The following is a 23,338-nucleotide window of genomic DNA, read 5'->3' on the forward strand; positions in this document are numbered from 1 at the left end:
CATCTATCTACGCACTTGTGGACACAACAATTCTAATGACCTTTGCAAATAGATTACAAACGCGCCTCAGCAATGCTAATAAAGGCATGGTGTTAATATTTTAGCACCCATTGACTGCAAACAATAACGGGACAAATGAGAGAACAACTCTAGTAAACAAATTTATAAACAAATATCAACTCAATGCAGACAAGCATGAGTGACTGGAAACGCCAGCCTGGAAAGCAATAACGGGCCTGAATGTATCTTTGCATTCATAATCACTAAATGCTTGCAATCATTGCTCTACAAATGGTGGAAAGGAAATAAAGCACAAATATTTCTATAATTACCAATATCCATACGCTAAACTGGCAGCCAGTAACCAGTTAGAATTCATCTGTGAGATCATAATCGGTAAACGCTTGGAATCTTTGCCCTGAAAACAGTGGAAAGAAGATAGATTACTCGTGCTGTTTTCCATAATTATTCAGTTCCATCTAATGAGATCTTATAGCAGATATAACCCATAAACTGAAAGGGAAAACAATAACAGACCTGTCTGTGTCTCAGCGATCATAATCACTAAATGCTTGTAATCATTCCTCTACAAATGGTGGAAGGAAAGGAAAATAAGGAATAATTTTTTCTAATATTATTGAGTTCCTTTCTAATGCCAAAGCAACCGGCAACCAACGAATCTCTACTTGAAAGAATGGCTTGTATGCTCAGAAAACTGTCTCTAAAATTGAACGACGCACCACAAGGACACGCAATAGCACGATGTTAATTATATGTTGGGCTATTCCCCAGCATTCACTAATTGTAAATATTCCAAGCGTGGCAATGTGGATTTATATATTCCTTTTTATCTGGTCTACTTTATTTTTATGTAACATGTGGTGCAGGTGTAAAGATGCACGAATCTGCCGATGTACGCAGCACCCAAAAGGACTTGAGATAAACCCAACTTTCATTATACTCCTTGTCTCTTCGTCTATCTGTCCCTCTGTCCCTCTGTCTTCCTTTTAGTCGTGGGTTCAACCTGCACATATTTTGGAATATTTTTATTAAATTCGGTTAACCGACCTGTTGTAGACCAAAGACAAACGTTATTGAAAATCGTGCAGTTAGGAACACTTTTCCAACCACTTTTCATATAACGCTTTATTTTAATAATTCTTCATGTGAATAGCCGTAATAGGAAAGGTGATGTTGCTAGGCCGTGGCCCACTATACTAATTAAAATATTTTAATAAAATTGGCGATCAAGTCTGCCTGGACCAACTTCTATAATGTAGGGTGCAAATGTATTCGCTTTAGTTATATGAAAATAATGCGCGTTTATATTTATTAGCTCACCTGTACAAAAGCAGGTCAACGTAAAATATAATTTTTGTTTTTTCAATATGAAAATCGGAAAATTAAATGCTGCGTAGCAGTTCATAACAGCTCACCTTCCTTAGGCTTTCGTATGCATACATCTTTGTGAACAACTTTCTTGTCATTCATTGAAAAAAAGCTAATGATAATGTATAGCACCACTTAGTTCGCTTCAAATACTCCAGTGGTTAAGAGAGAGAAGAGAGGAGTGTCAGTAAGCAACATCATAAACGTTTTCATTAGATGGATTGAAGATTTTCTTCAGGAGAACGCGGAAAGTGTGAAGGAAACGATGCCCTGGATACTTTCACGTCGATGTGAACGGATGGGCGTTGTAGGGATGGCGTCCTCGAAGTATGCATTAAATGTGACTTGTTGACAAACCAAACGAAAGGAAAGAGGAATGAACTGACGGTGACAACAGCCAAAAATCATGTCCAGCTTAAGTTAACAGTTAATTTCGGTGACAAAATTTATTCACAAAGCGGACGTGATGATGGTTTTACACATATAATCGACTTTCATTATTTATTGCTCCGGTATTCATAACCATAAAGTTTTCTGTTTGCCATAGCAAAAGAGCCTTCCTTCCTGACATCTTCCTCATCTTAGTAGTATGGGGCAAACAAAAGTATTTATTGAACAAATAGACATTTCTTGATATAAATTTCTCACGTGAATGCGAAACAAAGCTACAACAAGTGGCCAAAAAGAGGCATTTTCAGTCAACCATTTTTAAACCGTTGCGCCCAAAACTGGCAGTTGGGATAAGATAGAGTAGCATCTAACGTATTGGTGGGCCTCGGTAGCAGATTTCTTCAAATAAACAACAAAAGTTATGAAGTTGGAAGAAAAAGCATTTTGAGCATTCCATGGCTAGCTGAATAAATCAATAATGTTAAGCGGAAAACTGCTGTATTATGTAGAGAAAAGTCGAAAATATCGCCTTCAACCGCTATATGCACTACTCTTTCCCATTTTTTTATTTCTATTTATACCTACAGAAGTCACGGACACAAATTTTTGGATACAACTAATAGTTTCACTAGCCACAATAGATAGGTTAGCAAAGTTAAACTTTTTCATCATTACGAAAAAGACCCCGTTTGAGGAAACAAAGGTAAGAGACTTCTTTCAGAGGCGGATATTAAATAGCTTGTGTTCAGATTATGTCATAGGTACCATGACTTGATGAAAAACGACAATAGCGAGAGAAAATTGTCAGCCTTGTTTTAAGAAGGCAGACGTTTTCAGAGGTAAAGTTTAGCCATCCTTTCCACGTAAGATCCAAGGGATGTCAACAAACACCGAGAGGAGTTTGATTTTGATTTCTTCACCTCTTTAAAGCTCGTTATATCTTTGGAATAAAAATGTATGGGAATACATTGAAGATGTCTCCGACTTGTAGAAGCGACGGCAAACTATATCGTAAAGCAAATGCTTCATAATCTAATAGATTTTTCGCATAAGCTGCTTACAACAGCATTTCCTGACGAAACCATTACGGTATGGGCAAAATACGAGTATCCATGTTTTCATTAACCTTTACAATCGTCGTCATCCCCAATTTAGGCAGATTGAATGGATAGATAAGGACTTATAAGAGCGCACGACTGAATGATTTCGATTCGCCTACACTTTGTTTGCTAATGTTGTTGTCTTCTGAAAAGCAATCGTTGTCTTTGCCTGGCCATCGACCTTCCAAAAACCGTAAATCACAATTGCAGAGTAACGACTTTGTTTACTTCTTCTTATTTCAAAATTATCGTTGCTTTTTATATATCAAAGACCGAAGAATCCCAATAATGAAGAAAAAAAGTTACTTTATCGCAAAGGGAGCAGCATAAAAGAAATTCGATTTGTAAGTTTGTAGGCGTCATTATAAGGCAGTTTCAGCGTTGTGGGAGTATCCTTCTTGATCCTACAACCATACTTTGGAAGAGGAAAGTGGGGCTTCGAACCTATTAAACGTCCGTAGGGACTGTGTAAAAAGTTACTGGCCTGCAATCTCGTAGCTGATCGAGCATAAGATCGTCCGTCTTTGGCTGTTATTTAAAAAACAACACTGAAAGCAGATGACGAGATGTGATTAAATCAAAAGCATTCTTTCTTAGAACAAATATCCAAAACATTTACTTAAACATTGCTTAGTTAATTCTTTCACTAGCGCTTTTTTTTTTTCTTCTATTCATTGTCACTTTTTCTTATCGTCGTCTGCTTTTAGCGACGTCAACTACACTAATAATTATTTGATTTGATTCATATTTGTTTGCACATCATACAAAGTCCATAGGTTCTCGTAAAGCGGACAACAACTCTGATGGAAAATTATTACTTTGCAATCGTATTAAACACTTTTTGGAGCTTCAAGGTAGCACTGCATTTCTATTCTAACGAGTTAAGCCAGAGATCGCTGTTACCACACAAACAGACGTTAAAGGTTAACTAAAAGTGTTAGTTTCTGAGAAATGAGCTTAGGCTAGTTTGTGTTACCTCAGGTTACATTAGTTATCTCGTGTCATATAGACCAGTGGTGTTAAAAGCAAAAACAAAAACAAAGCCTTCACTCGGATTTATTTATAGTACGTTTTCAATTTTTTTTTAGGGACGAAAAGAGTAAAGAGTAACAATATTTAGGCAAATATTTTGATCAAACAAATGACGTCCCATTGATGTCTTACCACGAATTCACACTTTACGCTTGATTTGCCTACAAACAAATATTCACACCTTACAAGTGATTTACATACAAATATATTCATTAACTCTATGCAAATACAACATTGAAATGCAGCGCATACCAAGACTTAAAAATATTTTACAATTTTTTCCCTCCAATGCTACCGTTTCGCATTTCTTGTCGCACAAACTCAATTTTTATGTGTGCATTTTTTATTTTGTGTTTTCAGTTCTTCTTCTTCTTCTTTTTTCTTTCCATTTATTTATTTTGGATGCAACAACAATACAATTGCGAAAGTATAAAAATTCATTTGAAAAAAATGGCTGAAATGACTGAGTTCACAGTATCCTGACACCAACATAGCAACGCACAGGATATTCATCTTCATAGCATAGGAACGATGGTAGTGGTGGTGGCGTTGGTTTAACGTTAACAGACGTTTGTAATGTTTTATTAACGAAGGGAAGCATATATATATATATGTATCAATACGAGGTTCGAAGTGTGTTTAATTCCCAAGACTGGCTTTTCTTATTCTTATTACCAATGTTCGTTTCCAAAAACCAAACCAAATACCCACCACCACCAGAAAAGTCTTTGGCGCCGCATGCGCTTCACCTTTCACTTCACTAAAGGATACTAAGTTCGAATCAACGCATTACGCTTTTCGCATACTACTCTCCAAGCCCTTTTATTTTATAACCATACGGACGCAATTTTGAAGAAAAAATTGCCTCCATCGTGTTTATTTTAGAATTGGAGCATTTTTTAGCCGATAATACGCCTTATTTGAGGCATGTCCGAAATATTTCTAAACATTCTGTCTTTTTTAACTTGCGATTAATGAGCATAAAACACTTGCATTGTTGTGTGCGCGCGGCCGATTTTTGCACGTGAGTAGAAAAACTTCTTGCAGAGTAATTGAGGAAAATTTTAGACTTTTATGTTTTATAATTTGTGAGTAGCGAGCAACAATAAATTTTTGTGCGGAAAACCCGAGTTCCGTTTAGTTTCCACTTTACTTCACTTCCAAGGTTTCTACCGAACTTGAAGTCGATATTTCATAATTAGAAGAGTGCCAACAACAAACACCACCCAGGCACTTTGTCCCGCCCACTGTCTATTCAACATCGTGGACAAACTTTTCGAAAAATTACTATTAGCGAGATTGGAAAAAGAGTTGGAGAGCCGGGACGGCTATTCTTGGCTTCGTCAAACGCGGATCAACAATTGATGCAATTAAGGAATTGGTCTGGGCAGCACAAAAAGGCAAGGACGCAAAGCGGTTGGGGGGGTGTCAGAAACGTCTTCAACACAGCGGACTGGGAAACCATCATAAAATGGTTAAACAAATGAACTTTCTCTCCGTACTTGGTTGAAAAGGTAGGCAGCTTCTTATACAACAGACGTGCACTGTACAATACGAACTACGACATAAGAGAATACAGGCTTAGTGCAGAGATACCACATTGGTCCACCCTAGGTCCCTTACTGTGAAATCTCATGACGGCCTGCACCTTTCCAAGCGAGGCGAAATTGATAGGTTTTGCGGATAACGTTGTCCTGATAGTGAAGCACTAGTCGGCCTCGCTAATAAAGATTGTAGCTGAAAGCTGAAGCCATATAAGTAGCTGGCTATATAAATCCTAACTGAAACTTGGGTGGGGACAACTACGATGAGATAGGAAACTAACAACGCTCGCCTACAACATATATGCAGCGTAGAATTGGACTATTCAATATCCTACATCATTTCGCTTAATATAAATGAAAAGTGGTCAAACAAATGCTCTGATCCGAGCCATTTTCAATAGCACTCGTGTTTGGGCCAAAACGCGTAGTGTACCAAATTTTCTCAAAATATCTCCAAAATTATGACTCCCAGGTTAAATGTAAGAAAGCGAGATTGACAGAATGACGGACGGACGGACGGACAAGCTAAGATCGATTTAGAAAGTGAGTCCATATCGTTCGGAATACTAACAAGTGGAGCTATTTCAAATCCATTTAGGTGTTGCATACATCCGCACAAACTTAACTTGTCCTTGTAAAATATAATGAGAGCAAATATTTTAATAGAAAATCGCGTGCAATTTCAAATCGTCGGCAAAATTGTCGGCATAACCACATAAGTAAAACATAACTACAAAGTAAATACAAGGAGAGGCAACCAGATCATTTTCATATGCTACAACAAATTGAAAAAGTTGTGAAGTTTTCTTTAACTTTATAAGCATATCTCGTATTTGAAAGTATGTATGTGTTGCAGATGCCACTTGTATGTGTAAAAATGGCAAATTTCGTTTTATTTGGATATAAAAATTTATGGTTACTTGCTCTCTAAGAAGAAAACTCCATTAGTTACGTTAGGGGTGCCATTCATTTTACTTATGGGCTTTAGAGTGCTGTAGACATATATCTATAGCTATTTACCCTCCATTCGATGTGTTTTTTCATTATAGTTTGGCCATCAAAAGTTTCGACTATAAAATGTTTCTCATTATTTTTATTCACCGGGGCGTCAATATTACTCTTTATGTGTATCCACTATATGGACGTGAAAGTCTTTAAATTTTCTTATTCCTTTTGCAACACACAGAATACCGTATGCATGAGAATTGTAGTGAATAGTCATGTTGCTGTATCCGTTATTCTTTGTCCCTCCTTATCATTTCTATTTTCTGATTGTTTTGACTATGCCCTTCCTTTCCAGTCATCGAATAGGTTTACACGGTTATCTATCTATCTCTTGTGCAAATCCTTGCATTTGCTAAATTTCTAAAATTAAAAGAACTCAGATAGAAAGCTAAAACACGCAAAAGTTCCGAAGGTTCTGCAAAAATGGCTACAAACTTTTGGATGGTCATGGAAAAAAAAGCAAATATTTTTAAATAAATTTTTTGAATAAAAAAAATTTAATTTTTTTACCTAAGGAAAAATATATTTAAACTATTTAGTAGTCACGCCTCTTATTACCTCTTACCATTTTATACTATCGTAGATGACAAAGTTTCGTTGCAAGGTGACTATAGTTTTGCAAGCCTTCATAAGTAAGTACGTAAGTAAATATGTTTAACAAGAATTTTGTTTGCTGAGAATAAACTGAGAATTTATGGCATTTCTAATAAGTGTTCATATTGGTTGCATAGATAACGTTTCTATTGCTCTCTAGTTTATTGACTATTGTTGTTTAGATCTACGGAAAGTATCTTCTTAGTCTTTATAGTTTCTAGTCCCATTCGCATACATCATTTCCCCTATGTTTACGACCGGTACATTAAATACTAAAAATTTAATGAAATTTACGTCGCTACAAAAGTGAAAATTCGGCAGAATGTTTTTATTGCTATATAAAAATAATTGTTGTGAAGCTTGGAAAACCGGAGTTTCCACCGTCAACTAAGGTCACTTCAATACATGAAATAACATCCCACCCGTTTAGGTTCGGCTTCATTTCGGTGAATACGAATTAAAATGTTTTCTATTTGGCATTACAGTCATAAAGCTGAGGAGGAAAACAAACTTATCCTAGAGAAATGTTTTCTAATCGAGAAAAAACAACAACTTATTACGATCACGCAGGATTTATCTCCTCCTTCCCGCAACATTGCACAATCAATATTTATTGTTAACGAAAGAATACGTAGGGAGATGGGATCAGAGAGAACACATCCCAGATGCAGCATCACAATGAAAGGAAAGCTCATCCAGCTGATTTGAAAACGACTACAGCATCATAGCGCAAATTTGCATTTCTTCCTGAAGGCCTGTTTCCAAGTGATAGGAAAAATTTGAAAGCAAGATTCTTGTTCTGGACCACGTATTCAAGTTTTACATTTCAGTGTTTCACAAACTTCTAAAAAAATCTGTTTTGTAGACTGTGTCGAAAAAGCCCTTACATGTAAATTAATTAAAATACTTATGAAAATCTTTATTGAAAATAAGAATACAATCCATTGTACATTAGGTATGCATAAAACTCACCTGACGCGTTCAATTTTCCCGAAATTTCAGGTACAGATAAGTTAGTTCAGTTGTTTGCAAGCTCTCGTTCGGCGTAAAATCCAAGTTTAAAAAGATTGATGTCATTCATAGCACTGGGTTTTTGCGTGAAAATGATTAAATTGGCTTGGAATGCAAGTCCATTAAGCTACCAAACAGTTAGAGAGGGGCTTGCGGTTTGGTCAAAAATATTTGGCCATTGAAACGATAAAATTCTTCCACATCTGGCCGTCTCGCGCAAAAAGAACTATGGAGAAAGTTTTATTGCACCCACCGCATTCTCCAGACCTGACTCCTTTCGATTATCGTTTATTCAGGCCGATGCACTTACATTTAGAGTAGGTCAGCGCTTCAGGTTTGCATAAATTAGTCGTGCGAAACAGGCAAGTTTCCACCGCTAGAGCAACCAGAGATACCGATGGTGCGTGTCTCGAGCTTATTAAGTTTTGTAAAAGGCATTGCAAGTAAAGTTCAATTTCATCGAAAAAAACATACATCGAAACTCATATCGCTCCGTCTTAACCGCCCATACGTAAAAACATCAAAAATGCTCTCTAGCTTTTCTGGACATCCATCCGCCCATCTAATTCGTTAATTCCCTTCCCCCCAAGAAACTCCCAAGAAAATTATCCGTTATTCGCATTAAAACTTCCCCTTAAGTAACTGAATGTTTGTGCCACAGCTCCGCCTTGTTAAGAGTAGACATCGTTAATAGCAATTTCTTCAAGCGAAAGACATTTCTCAAGCCAATCGCCATTGACAGTAACAGTTTCTCCAGATGCATTTTCGAAAAAGCGAAAATTAATTATTCCATCACAAGAAGAAAAATTTCCGGCAAACTCGTTTCACGTTACCTGGCCTTGGTCTATCTTAAACAGAACCAGTTTCTTTAAATTTTTTTTATTAATGGTTGACTTCGAATGGTTGACTCACTTGAATGAGTTACAACAGCGAATAAAACAAAGCAGAATAGTGACGATATCTTAATTATGAAGAACACTGGTTGTCATAATAAGTTGTTGTAAATTGTTTTAAGGCTTTGTTGCTGCGTCTACGCACTTGAGATTAAAATTATTGATGATTCTAGTCGAGCCTAGTTCTAGTCGATGTGATTGATATTCAAAAAAAAGGAGAGCATTCAGGAAATAATTAATTATGATATCTAGTCCAGGCTTAATATTTGACTTGAAGACTTTGGCGAGTAATCACATATGTAGAGGACGTATGGAGAGTAATCACAATGTAGATTTCGCATCTTTCTTTCGTGTTCAGCTGCTTGGCAGAAACTGCTATTAAACCAGAGGGTAACCTTTAGCTTGGTGACTACCCCTACGTCTAAGCTTGTATCAATTTGGCAAAAGTACGCCCATTTAAAATTAATTCAAGACCTTTGCTCTTTCTTATCTAGCAGAAGTTACGGTTAAATTGTTACCTCTTTGGTTGGGGCGGACGGTGTCATTATGTTTACCTTAAAAATTTCGGCTTCCAACTTTCTAACGTATTACCAAGTTGAGGCTAAAGAGAGTTGGGATCGCATCCTTTTGCAATGCCTTGAACAAATTTTGCTTTCGTCGTTGCACTCAAGCACTTGCACCAATAAGTTGCCGATTAAGTTATTCCATCCAAGGATTAGTAGTTAGTACGTACAGTGATGATATGCAACCATTACATAAATTGTTGCATTTAATTATTATGTTACAAGTTTCTATTAGTCGGGGAAGCGGTAAACTTTTACCATTTCCAATGCCATTGCAAAATAACATTGTCTTACATTATTGTATTATAGCAGATCGTGCTGTACATGCACAGGAGAGTAATTAAACTTTGTTTACACCAACAAAGCTAATAACAGTTACTGTAATTCCATCTTATTCAATTAAATGCAGGCTTTGCCAACTTTATAAAAGGTAAGATTACGTACACGGTACGTAAAGTAATTTAAACGTACAGAACGAAGATGTTAAGAATTGTTTTCATATTTTCCTGCAATTTCCTGGGTTTTCCTGGCTAAGCTCCAGGAACACATAACAGTGCAAAAGACTTGCCTTCAGAGGCAATCGATGCGCTATTTCAGAAAATATCGAACAACATAGTATTTTATCAGCGTAGACCGATCATAGTATTCTGAGCAATATCGCAGAAGACACATGCAGGCATATTCCCTCTCTTTCCGTTTTAAGTTTTCGTGACCTTAGCATATGGTTTCATAAAAGAATCGCTTTTTAAGAGTTCTATCATAACCATTGCTCCGAAATACACAACTTGAACAAAGCTTACAAAAAGTATGCCAAGAGAACACATCGTTTGCTCTTATGACTATTGGTCGTTGAAATAACGGGATACTTATAGCATCAGTTTCCTAAACCGTCTTTTTGTCAGTTGCTTGTTGTTGTGAAAGAACTCTTAAAGTCATCGAAAGGGAGTTAGTAACACGGTTATCTATGTTGGAATTTGACAAACCAAACCTTTAACTAGGTTAGCACACAACAGTTCAAAACTAAAACATCACAACATGCTCAAATGCTATTCATTTTCGGTTTTTCCGTTTTTATGCCCAATGCCACTTGTGGTACGAACATATCTTAAGTTTGTGCGGATGTATGTAACACCCAGAAGGACTTGAGATAGTCTCCCTTTTATTATACCGATCAATTTATAATCACTTTTTGCCTCGATGTAAACTTGTCTGTCTATCCGTCTTACTTGATTTTGCTCAATTTATAGGCGGAAATTTTTCAGATATTTTGATGAAATTTAATACAATGACATGTTTTGGCCCAAATATGTATGAATAACTGTAGATGGGGCCCTGCCGCACTATAGTGTTCTTACTTGTTTTGTTGTATCAAACAAAGCAAGAAAATTGATTTATTATTTCATTCGGAATCGTTTTCATTTACTTGCACATTGTGCGAACCTACGTTTCATATATAAAGGCACTCATTTTCATTTGAAAACTACTTAACTAAATAATGTTAATATTAAGACTCCTTTAAAAGATATATACGTGTCGTTGACATTCACCCTCCATAGATTTTCTTTCGAATTGAAGTGCAATCCATTAATACAGTTTGAATGCGTTTCCTAATTAAAAATGTTCTTATACTCAAAAGTCATTTCTCGATTATAAAATTTGGAAAATTTCATAGAATGATTAATTTCTTGATTTTTCGCTACATCTTTAAAGACCCTGTTGTGCATCCTGCAGTAATAAGAAAAATAGATCGTACGCTTTTCCCTAATTCGAGGAACAAATCATAACAAAAAAACGGAAAAGAATTCATTTTATACTAGTTTCCTTGTAAGTTTTTTTGCTAACATCTTAAAATAATGTCTGCTGTTATGCGTTCGTCGCTTCTGTTGTAAAAACGGACATTAACTGTGTTACTCCCTCTTCTAAGTCAGGCTAAGCCTGAGAGATTGCTCTTCAAGTGTGCATGCAGTGCAGAAATGCTTTAGATTGGAAAGTTTCGTCTTTTTTTAGGCTTCTTTGAACACAACAAACAAAACACCTCTAATGCTAGTAGAGAAAGGAATTTCCTAGAATTGATTTTGTTCGCACCATTTCACAATTGACAAGAAAGAAATTAGTTTCTGTCCATACCGAATATTTGGATACATATTACAAGCTTGTGTACAATACTTAATCAATCATTGCCGTGAAATAAATTCTATCACACACACACTACGTCGTATAATTTTTTAGAAACTGCATTTTTTCTATGTATTTCAGCTTTCAGGGAATGCAGCCCATAGCGTAATTTACCTGGTTTTCGAACCTAAATTGATGAGAGTAATAAATTTTTCTTCTAGACATTGCGGTTCCAACATATGGATATGGAATGAGAGGCCGGCAAGAACGACTGTTTCTCACATTTTCTTCGCACTATGGTTTAACAAATTTTTTCATTGGATCAAAAACATTGTAGCAACAAACAATTAGCGTCTCATTTTGGCCCATCGTAAAAAAATCCAATAATTCCTTTGTCAGGGACATTTTTCATGGTAAAGGAGATTTACGAGGGTAAACATGTATGAAATAGTTTCTATGTCGGGGATATTTATCATGGTGGAGGATATTTACAAATATACTCAAGTTCATTCAACAATTGAAGTTTGGTCTACCACTGGGAAATAAACCCTGGTATGCCGACTTAATAGTCGCACTTATTTACATGTCAAAACATTCGAAATTCCTTCCTACAGTTTATACCCAAACTGTGCACCAATTTGCTTTTCTAAATTTTCTATGAATATAGAGTCTACTATTAATCGCCACCTTTAAAAAATTATTTCTGCTTGTAAAACAAAATTATTGCACTATCTTATAATAGAAAATTATATTCATATATTAATATCAGACGGTTCTGCTGCTTAGCTTCCGAGACCTTTGTACGTCGTCATGGTCTGGAGAAACAAGCAGTCGAAATCGTGGGCATGGAAATGGCCACAGATCCAGAGTCCACTTTCAAGGATAGATCGCTAATAAAGATAGCTGGTTGCGATATGACAAGTCTTTGTAAAAAAGCAACAAATTCCAACCATCTGAGAAAATACAAATTCCATACAATTGAGAATGTTTGAATAAATTTCTTTACATGTATTATGGGACTTTAGGAAATAAACGCATGTTCGTTCTCAATAATTCAACAGGTCTAGTATGTTAAAGGTGGTATAGTAAAATAATAGAGAAAAAAGGTATTCTTTGAAATCATATATCAATTATCAATCATATTCAATTAAGTAACAGTTCGTTTCGTCTAAAGTCATTTTTCACTTAACAAAACTTTCTTGCTTACGCGCCACCTGTTGGTGAATTTTTGAAATGCTAAGGATGGTAGTTTTCGTTACGCACTTATCCACAGGTACAAACACCCAAGTCACAATCTTAAAAAAAAGAAAAATATAAACGAAAAAAATACAATATATCGAAAAGTCAAAGCAATCGTTTCCACTTATCGACTACTTTTATTTTTCAGTTATCGATAATTCCATTCAATAAATATCATCTTTGGAAAACAGCTGCTCTACCAATTGCTCAAATTTCTTCCTTGCAAACCTTAATTCAAATAAATTGAACAGATATTCTGAAATTTTGAAAATGGTATCTGCAAATAGATTCTTGTTACCCTTGGAGGTATGATTCTGATATTCTGAATAAAAGTCAAACCTTCGTATTAGAAAGTTAAAAAGTATTCTTAATTGAATAAATTAAGATGTTGGAATATTGGTATGGTCGCATTTGGATTTAAAAAATTCGTTTGGTAATTGGGAAAGCATAAAATTATTAATAATAATTATACCTCTAGCTGCTCTTTGATCAAAAAGCTTATTTGAAGAAGATATTTTGAAGACAATCGACATCGAAACATCTGCTATTAAACTGCTCAAAGTAAAATGGTCTGTCGGCTGATTTCTCCAAAAAACAAAATGTTTCAAAATGTATATAAACAAATTCTATCGTCAATGGAAAACTAAATAAATGTATTTTTCATATTTAGTACAATTTCAAGCATAATATAATATAACGTAACAAGTTTTTTTTGTACATGCATAATAGCAAAATAGGATCAATACTGTATTGTTGGAGGGAAGATGAAAAAGCAACAATCAGTATCTATAATAATTCGGCTTAAAAGGACCAGCTTTATTAAGACCTAAATATTTGGCTTGTTCGTCGGTTAATTCTGTTAGATGTGCGTCGAATGTTGGTAAATGCAAACTGGATACATATTCATCTGAGAAAATCAAAAAAAAAAATGGCATTTAATTGCCGTAAAGAATTCCTATTTAAAGCTTTTTCTATACGAACCCATTTTCTTAGGCAGTAAATAAACATCAGATTTATAACGTCCTGGCACCGCGTTATATAATTCAATCAAAGCTAACGCCTGAGCCGAAGCCGTCACGGACACTACAAACGAAGGAATGGTCGAACAAGATAAGTTGACAAGTCTTCCTTCAGCTAAAAGTACCATCATCTTTCCATCCGGCCAAAAGATGTGATCAACTTGAGAACGAACCCGTTCCCAAGTTAATTCAGGCGTATGAAGACTATTCTGCAAAAGATAATATTAATTATCTTATAGAGGAATCCTTCTTTCAAAATTACTATATCTATTTCTGAATTCGAATGACCCATATTGCAGACAATGCAACCATGTTTCAGACGATCCATATGCTCTCGTGTCACTACATGTTTATTGCCGGTAGCCGTCACCACTATATCCACATTTCGAATAACTTCGTTCAGCTTAACGACGCGAAAGCCATCCATACTAAAATTACATAAGAAAAAAAAAGATTAAAATATATTTTTAACTTTGTTTAATTTTCCTGACCTCGCTTGCAAAGCACAAATCGGATCTATTTCTGTTACATAGACAATACAACCCTGCGCCCTTAAACCTTTAGCGCAACCTTTGCCTACATCTCCATAGCCACAAACAACGACTTGCTTTCCTCCAAATAAGACATCGGTAGCACGTTTCAAACTAATGTGAACAAAGATATATGCGGAGTAAGTACTTTATTGAATAGTACTTAGTCTAAAAAAGATTACTACCTATCCAAAATTGATTCCCGAATACTATAGAAATTATCAAATTTCATTTTTGTAACCGAGTCATTTACATTGATGGCCGGCACACTCAATTTCCCCGTTTTCGACATATGATACAAACGATGGACACCTGTTATACTCTCCTCTACGATTCCTTTAATACCTTTAAAGAGTTCGGGATATTTTTTCCACATTAAATGAGTAGCATCTCCTCCATCGTCAAGGATCATATTAGGCTGCCAACCGTCCGCATTTACACAATTATCCAAGCACCACCAAAACTCCTCTTCAGTTTCCCCGCGCCAGGCAAATATTGGCACATTTACCTCAGCTAGAGCAGCAGCTACAGCGTTCTTCAATATTTTTTTTTTTTTATTAACAATTAACAATTAATTGATTTGTGTCAATTCTGTTTATGTATGTAAACGCCCACCTGTGTAGAATAAATATTGCAAGCAGCCCAACGTACCGATGCCCCCAACTTGATCAAAGTCTCGATAAGCACAGCGGTTTGCGCATTGATATGAGTACAACCGACAATGTTGGCATTCTTAAGCGGCTTATCATCAGCGGCTCGTCGACGCAATGTCATAATGCCGGGCATCTCCTGTTCGGCTATCTCGATTTCTCGACGTCCGAACGCATGGTGATTGGTTACATTTTTAACACAGAAATCGGTGTAACCTCTGCTATTGCATTGGCGCTTTTCTCTTGGCGAAATGTCGTCCTCATCTGAACTCCCGGTAAAACACGCTACAACAAATTCAAGCAAAAGGCTTGAGGATAATAAAACTTTAAGCTATAGATTACCCGAACTAAACGAGCACGTAGAAGCAGCTGATGAACGTCTACGGCTTTTACTGGCAATTTTCAGGGCTTCAGGTTGAATGGCCTCGTGCTGAAATAGAAAATGTACTTTTAAAAAAGTTGAGCTCATTAAACCCACTAATATACAATTATTATTCCAAACTACGAAAGTTAATCTAGAATTTCTTATCTCTGAGAATTTTACATTAAATGTTTTCCGCCAAACTCGTAAAGTGAAACTTTGCGAGATATTTCAAGGAATAGAGCAATAGAGGAATCAAAGAACCTACGTGGCTGCCTAAGCTGTGTTCAAATGCTTTGGCAACTCGTGGTTGTGTTTTGGGTGAAGCGAAGTTTACTTGCCATGCCTGGTTGGCTCATAATTTTGCACTCTTATGATAATAATGGTAATGATGAGAACTTGGGTTTGTGTGTAAGTGTTCCGGATTTCCTTGCAATTAGGTAGTTTCTTGAGCTCGCATTTACTTGTTTGGTAATCCAACCGGCACCAAACTTCAAGCCTAGCATCTAAAATTGTTGCGTGACGGACAAATGGCAAGACTTTACTCATCTGATCTCATCTCATTATCCGTATATATGCTTTCTTTTAAAGATAGAATTGTTTCCAATTAACTCCCCAGACAAGGTAAATACCGTCAAATGTTTATTTTTAATTAACATAACAAATTAAAATCGACGTAAACTTTTTTATTATCTCAGACAACAACAATATATATAAATTTATAGATACTTGAAGGTCAACAATACGTTTATATATAGATAGCATGTACAATAATAACAAAAGCAGCAAAATAATTACAATTGATGGTTTTAATCTTCCCGATATCTCCTTGTTAGTCTTATGATAATGAATTTCATTACTTTGTTTCATTCGTTTTTAACTGTAGTAGCGGTTTGTAGTTTGTCATGACTTACTCGATTTGAGATGAGAGACAGCATGGCAACACCTTGAAGTACAATCTAAGTACACGATTTCCTTTGGACGAAAGTAGAACAAAGTTAGTTATTTCCCTATAGCAGCGAAATTATTACAAAAATTCTGTTGTTCTTCTGGTCCTCTTGTCTCACTTTATGGCACATGTTCTTTTAAACCCATCAACGATGGGTCAGGACTATATCTTGTCAAAACATTTGCAACGCCCAGAAGGAACTTTTCCTAAGTAACGTACATGTATGCCTAATCAGCATCAAATTCTGAATCGTTTTGGGCATGTCCGTCCCTCCCTCCTGTTCCGTTTGTCCGTCCTATCCATGTTAAATACCTCTTTTAAAAATGAAACTATTTTCTTCACGTTTGTCAGGGACATTGAAAGTTCTTGCACACAGGCAAATCCACCGGAAGATACGCCTACAGTACCAGGCGAACTGAAAACAGCTCTATTTTTCAAATTGTTTTTTTCATCATTACTTATAAATTACGGCAGATAAATCTACAAAAACATTGGACTCCGTAGGCGATGCTTTAGTACCTGTATAAAAATGGAAAAAATTGACCACGCCTACCCACTATTATAATATATCAAAATTAATTTTTTTTTCAGTGCCTTTATAAGGCGTAGAAACAAGCTTCAAAATCCCACAAACTACATAAATTCATGAACAGTTTCTAATTTGGAATGCACCTAAACACCTAAGCATGTCCATCTGTTCGTCTGTTCATCTATCCATCTGCCCACTTATGCATTATTTGTGGTAAACATGTTGCCGTTAGCCAAAATGAATATATCGGCGACAAATTTGCAAAAGAATTTGGATGTGACTTAAATTAGAAAAAATCAGCCTCGCCCACTCCATAATATAGAGCAGGAAACTTTAATACTTCGACCTTTTTTGGTTTTTTAGGATAACGGTGATGCGTATAAAATATTCCGTCACGACTGAGTATGATTTTCTTGCTTGTTAATTTTATAACTTTTACCGGAAAACTTATTATCATTGTTTCGATATTGTCATGCTTTACTGACATCATTGTTAAGAGCTTGCTTGTCCTTCCCAACTTTACCCGGACGGTAACCTAACACTATCTAAATATATCTGAATTTTCTGTAATGCATTAAAAAAAGCTTGTCTACGAATGGACAGGATAAGATATTTAGATTTCTTTTTCCATTTGTCTTTTCCCCATTCTTCGTAATGATCCCATGGGTAAGTTTTCTGTCTACACAATTCCTAATCGTAGGTTGCTTGATGCAATATTCTCGATCTTCACTCGTTAACAAATAGTATATGCAATGTAACGTCAACAGCAACATTAGTAGCAATGCTTTACACATCAACCCGTCTTCGCTAAAAAGGAGAATGAAAGTTAAATATTTAAGATGTGAATCTGGCGACAGTGTAAAAGCAAATAAATCTTTTTTTTTTTCTTTTAAACTTTGCTATAACTTATCAAAGCAGAGGCTTGATAAGAAACATAGCTACTAACATTTAAGAAATTAATGATTGATATAAATTGTAGTCTCCGGTAAGAAGTATTAAAATAATCTCCGCGATAAGATAAGCGTCATTGTTGTTCAATATCTTAGATAATTTGAGCTTGAGAATGTAATAATTTTAATTAACTAAATACACAAAAAACATATATATTGTAATCGTTCACATCGGATCGTTTAATACCCTTTAAAAAAATAATTTCGCAAAACCGTGCATCAAGAACAGAAGAAAAAACATTTTCTTCATCAAGATAAATTTCGCTAACAGCGATGACTAACTCTTTTTGAAAGGCATCTCCTCTCGCCTTCGATCGTAAACGAAATAACTTTCGACATTAATGTAATAACCTGAAAAGGAATTTTTAAAGATACCAGATTTTAAACATACGGCCCGGAAACGCTTTTGCTCCTCTTTCATCTATAGTTACATCTGCGGAACGCTCGCTCACATTAACGTTCCAGCTGACAGCTAATACTTGTAATGAGAACTTTTTTAAAATGTAAAGATTTATTCCCCGAAACACTTTTTTTTTCTTCGGTAAAACAATGGCTAACGTATTTATAGAATTTTTGAATTTCTCAAGTAAGACAGAAATTCCAATAAAGCCGAGAACCTTGAATGCTGGTGCTTCAAGACTTTAGTCTTAGAATTTATTTCTCTGGCTAAATTAATTATAATAATAATAATAACAATAACTTTGCGAGTTTCAACAATAGTTGCATCGACAGATATCCGCACATAAAGATCAGATTTGAAAATTCGATGATAGCGACAAGCACCACTGGTGGCGGCACGAGATAATTAGCATTCTCCCTTCTCCGATAATGAGCATTAAAACCGGCCAACTTCAAGCTGCTGAAGTGAGTTTAATTAAATCACGTGCTTTTTTTACGCTTCAGCGATAATACGCAACAAACAAAGTAAGAATAATGAGCAAGAATTTTAAAGCTTTTACTGCCTTTAATAATATATGTAAAAATTTGAATAATTAATTCAGTCTTGGTTAGGTCTGTTCATTTCCTTCACTTTATAAACGAACACATATAGTGTGCAGCTGATCGGGTGATCGACACATTTCAGTATAATAAGCGTAAGGTTAATCAAAACTATGTCAAAATAAATCTACTTTCTAAAAACGCTTATCACCGGTAAAGCAAAACCTATTCGTGCGATTTTGCTTAGTCTTAGCTGCGAGAACACATAAAGGACTTAAAAAATTAATTAACTCCTCTGTTAAATGGCGTGTAAAACAACAATGATTACGTATAACGCACAGAAATGGAAGAGAATTGCTTTTCAAGTGTATTTACCTACTCCGGGCCTAGGAGAAGAGGTTTATAAAATTTTCCCAATATATCGAAGAAATCGGTCAAGTCATTCTTACTTAGAGAGCAGACATCTAATCATTCGCTAAATTAAGTTAACACGAGATAACAACCAAAGCTGCAGTTAATAAACTTTATCGAATTTAATTTAGTCCCCTGTTAGAATTTCCGAACTTGTAGACATTGCCGTAGCAAAACAACAGCTTAACATGTATGTTGTTAGTGTAGGTTCACAAATCATATTTGAAAAATACCAGCAGCAGAATAACTAAAAATCCGATATTCGTGAAAATGCAATCTGTAAAGCACGGGCAGACAATAAGTCGACATCTAGTCTGACCACTATAGCGAAGCTGCATAGAACTGCAAGAAGATCGCAATCCTTAAAGTTGTTTCTAATCTAATGCGAAGACTCTTACTCGTTACGCGACAACTTGCGTATGTAGCGAATAAATTGAAATCTCTTGAGTGAATCATTTATCAAGAACAGCAAAATTTAAAAGATTTAAATTTCACTCAGTGAATCCACGAGTTGTCACTCGACAGCTTGCATCAATTATTGCCATTATTTATTAGCTCGTATCAGCCTTCCAGAAAGTGGTGCAAAACCGGCGAACCGAAATTTCGTAAACTAGTAGCTATTGTCAATCGCGTTCCCTCCTCTTAATATATTTGCATATATGTGTGTGTGTGTGCCCAATATATTTTAATCCTTTCACTGTTAACTGAATGATGATGATCGTATGGAATATTGTTAGTGTGTGTGTATGTGTGTAACGTTATCGTGTTAAATTTAATGATTTTTATAGAAAATAGTTTTCAAAGCATTTAACAATATATTATCATTTGAAATGACTGTTAGCTATTTATACGTTACAATGGCTATAAAATAACAAAAAGGCAAAACAGTTTGTTTGCTTGTGTGTTGAATAAAGTCATTAGGTATTTGCAGGCATTTCTTTTAACGATTTACGCTCGAAATGCTTGGACACGTGCTTCTCACTAAACACGAGCTTGGCATGTTAGAGACGTTTAAAAAAAAAAAAAAAAAAAAAAAAAAAAAAAAAAAAAAAAAAAAAATTAATTGTCACGACAGTTACAGACTGTTTATGCAAATGTTAATCAATAATTTTGATCGGTAATGATAGTAGATGATAATTACCTTTTCATTGAAACCCAAATCGCATACTGGAGCTTCGCTATTAATTTTTTGCATTTTATATATAAAATATTCAGGAAATTATGATTAAAATTTATCCAAAAAGATTGTTTATACCGTTAATTTATAAAATATATTCATTACACAATTACTATAAAAGCCCATATAAAGAAATCTAATCGTCCATAAAAGTAAATGATGATAAGTGAATAATTAATTAATAAACAAAACCCTGTTTAACAGATGGTAGGCATTCAGTTGAATGTCATATAAATTTTTAACTTTATACTGTTCCGGTTAATAAGTGATAATAGCAAGTAGTAAAATTCAAAGCCATTTCGTTCGTAGGTGTGCGTAGGTGTTTATAACAATTGTTTTATTATTGCGTGCATCCTCCACCCCTCCAACCAATTATTGTAGATAAGAAAACATTCCCAGATCCTTGAAATATATGCCTCAGACATAATATTTAGTTGTTTTAGTTTCAGGCGTTCCCTTGCCTATCAGTCGATTGCCTGCCTGCTGGCCATGTGCGCAAAGCCGATAATTAATTTTTTTTTTTTTTTTTTTTTTATATGACCCATTACTCAAAGTACGTCTCCTATACGTGTTACACGGTCACGAAAGTAGAAAGAAGTGAGGGGAGGCAAGGAGATAGGAAATTTGATTGATCACAGCCTAGTCTTTGTAGTCGTGTGTGTGTGTGTGTGTGTGTGTAGATCTTAGCAGCTTTTGGGGTTTAGCATTTGCACCTGCCTCGGTGGCTTATCATGCCATTACTGGCGCCTTTCAGCGGGTAATGTGCGAGGACCTATTCCAAGACCGGATTAGTACCAAATACGAAAGAAGTGAAAAAAAAAATTGCTTAACGGAAAAGTGTGGGCATCATTTTCCCTAATTGGTAAACTATGGGAGATAGCGATGTTAAGTCCATGGATTGACCAATTGACACGCCCTCTATAATCACAATATTCGAGTTTATTAAGAAGGGTAACTTTATTGTTCTTCTTTCAGTTTTATTCATAGTTTATTTTTATTTTTCTTATTCTGTAAGTGATCACATGAATGATAATAGTTATCCTTTCTGTAATAAAACACTTGACTCTTTTTTTTTAATCTTAGCACACAATGACAATTTTGTTTTTATTTTATTTTTTAATTTTTCTTTTTTTTTTTCTCTTTTTAACTATAAATTTTATCTTCTAATATGATTTATATGTATATACCATCACTTAATCTCTTGAAAAGTGTAAATAGTTATTTAACTAATTATCTTCTATTTAAATGAAAGGCAACTAGAATGCTTTTTTTTTTTTGCATTTGCATTTGCGTGTCCACGTATACGTAATCGCATCAGATAGGTAGGTGCCCTTTATAAAGCACATATATAAAATAGTATCATCCATCCATCCATCATATGAGTTTTTAATGATTGTCGCAACACTTAAGCACTTGATTAGCACAATAGTGATACGACCGCAACGTGTGGATATGGAAAGACGACTGATTTAAATGAGATAGAAACGCCAAATACCGGATCATTTAATAAAAATTTACACAAACACTTGCTTCATCTGTAGAAGGCTCTTGACACGCGGCAATTAAACAAATTTATGATTAGATATTTATTGCTTCTCTATTAAAACCGCAAATGCAAATTAAAATAAATTATTTTAAATTTGAGATTTTGCACATTGCTCGCGATATGAGGTTCATTAATAGTAATAGTAGATCGCAGTCTTAACTTTGGCAAATTTTACAAGATAACTACTAACTTTTTACAAAGAAATATGAAAACGAAATACAAACATTTTTGTCTTTTTCGTTTCGAGATATTTATTTATTTTCTTTTTTTTTAAATATTTTTCTAAAAGCAAAACAACGCACACATCAAACAACGTGCTTACTCGATTGCAACTTCTACTTAACTGGCTAAGTGAACTATGGGAATGCGATCTTATAAATATCGTAATAAAGCGAACAATTCTGATGGTTATCTTTTGGCCGCTTTATCGCTACTTATTTGCCAGCCAACTTGAATACTAATACACTAACTAATAGGCAATAATTCCCTTTACTTTAAACTTAACATTTGTTTACTTAAATAAACTTGAAGTTAAATTCTCACCGTTTTTTTTTTTTTTGTTACATAAAAAAAACGCAAAATGTATTAAGAAATTTTACTTGTACTTATTTCTCTCTCTCTCTCTCTCTCTCTCTCTCAATTTTTGTTCAAATGATCAATTCTGTTAAAATAAAATAATAAACAATTTACGCAAACAAATTTATTTAAGATAAATGAAAAGGCTTAAGACGAATTTTTAGTACCTGTAATTTGCAGAAAAAAAGGTACGACTTTAACCGCGATCGGGATTAGTCGACCTCGTCATCGTTTTTTTTATAAAACTTTCATAAACACTTCAATGTTTTGCTGTTCAAACCTGTTACCAAATTCTTGATGAATATTTTTGCAAATTATTCTTTTAAAATATAGGCGAACCAGCTCCTTCAGAAGTGGTAGTAATATTCGAGACACCTTGTCTTTTAGGAATAATATACACCTTACATAATAGAAGAGGGACGGTAGTGTAAACAAAGTGACAGGATAGCATTGAATCTTTCAAAAATGCAATTTTTTAATAACCGGAGCATATATCTGTCACTTGCGATCTTCTATTGAATAATTTTTTACAAGACAGGATACGAAATTATAGAATAACTGAATTATTCCCTACATTTCTTCCTTTTGCTTTGAAACGAGTATCGGGAGAGTATTGGAGTTAGCAGCAATAATTTAGGAATAATCCAAAGAGGATCATGTAAACCAAACGAAGCAGTGGATGTTTAAGTAAATCCCACAATGAGTACATTCGCTAGAAAACTTTGTTGTATTTTAAGCAAAACGTTTCAATTTGAAAAAGTTTGATGCCAGGTTCCTTTGAAATTGCAAACCGATTGGATGTGAGTTACTCTGCAACATGAACAGC

The 23,338-nt window shown here is 35.0% G+C and overlaps 1 protein-coding gene across 6 annotated transcripts; it reads right to left on the reverse strand.

Annotated features, from left to right (window-relative positions):
- Nucleotides 1-13,537: 13,537 nt before the first annotated feature.
- Nucleotides 13,538-22,216, reverse strand: LOC119641729 (adenosylhomocysteinase-like 1). 6 transcript variants are annotated; one of them, XM_038040545.1, is made up of 9 exons: nucleotides 21,886-22,216; nucleotides 20,355-20,526; nucleotides 15,417-15,504; nucleotides 15,040-15,359; nucleotides 14,610-14,959; nucleotides 14,386-14,538; nucleotides 14,157-14,322; nucleotides 13,857-14,103; nucleotides 13,539-13,782 (listed from the first exon to the last, which is right to left on the reverse strand). In XM_038040545.1, the coding sequence occupies exons 2-9, from the start codon at nucleotides 20,406-20,408 to the stop codon at nucleotides 13,655-13,657; spliced, it is 1,506 nt and encodes a 501-aa protein (XP_037896473.1). In that variant the 5' UTR covers nucleotides 20,409-20,526; nucleotides 21,886-22,216; the 3' UTR covers nucleotides 13,539-13,654. The 6 variants fall into 6 exon arrangements, with proteins under 6 accessions (XP_037896476.1, XP_037896473.1, XP_037896472.1 ...); XM_038040544.1 differs by having other exon boundaries at nucleotides 21,578-22,216; XM_038040546.1 differs by having other exon boundaries at nucleotides 22,127-22,147.
- Nucleotides 22,217-23,338: the final 1,122 nt, after the last annotated feature.

This window comes from Glossina fuscipes, unplaced genomic scaffold (genome assembly GCF_014805625.2).
Source record: "Glossina fuscipes isolate IAEA_lab_2018 unplaced genomic scaffold, Yale_Gfus_2 174, whole genome shotgun sequence".
Lineage (NCBI taxonomy): Eukaryota > Metazoa > Arthropoda > Insecta > Diptera > Glossinidae > Glossina > Glossina fuscipes.

Excerpts from the sequence above, each read along its gene's own strand:
- LOC119641729 (XM_038040545.1), bottom strand. The coding sequence starts at position 20,408 with ATGCAAAAAATTAATAGCGAAGCTCCAGTATGCGATTTGGGTTTCAAT. Across the intron at positions 14,323-14,385 it reads ATTTGTGCTTTGCAAGCGAG|TATGGATGGCTTTCGCGTCG; the intron begins GTCAGGAAAATT and ends ATGTAATTTTAG. Across the intron at positions 13,783-13,856 it reads TTTACTGCCTAAGAAAATGG|ATGAATATGTATCCAGTTTG; the intron begins GTTCGTATAGAA and ends TGATTTTCTCAG.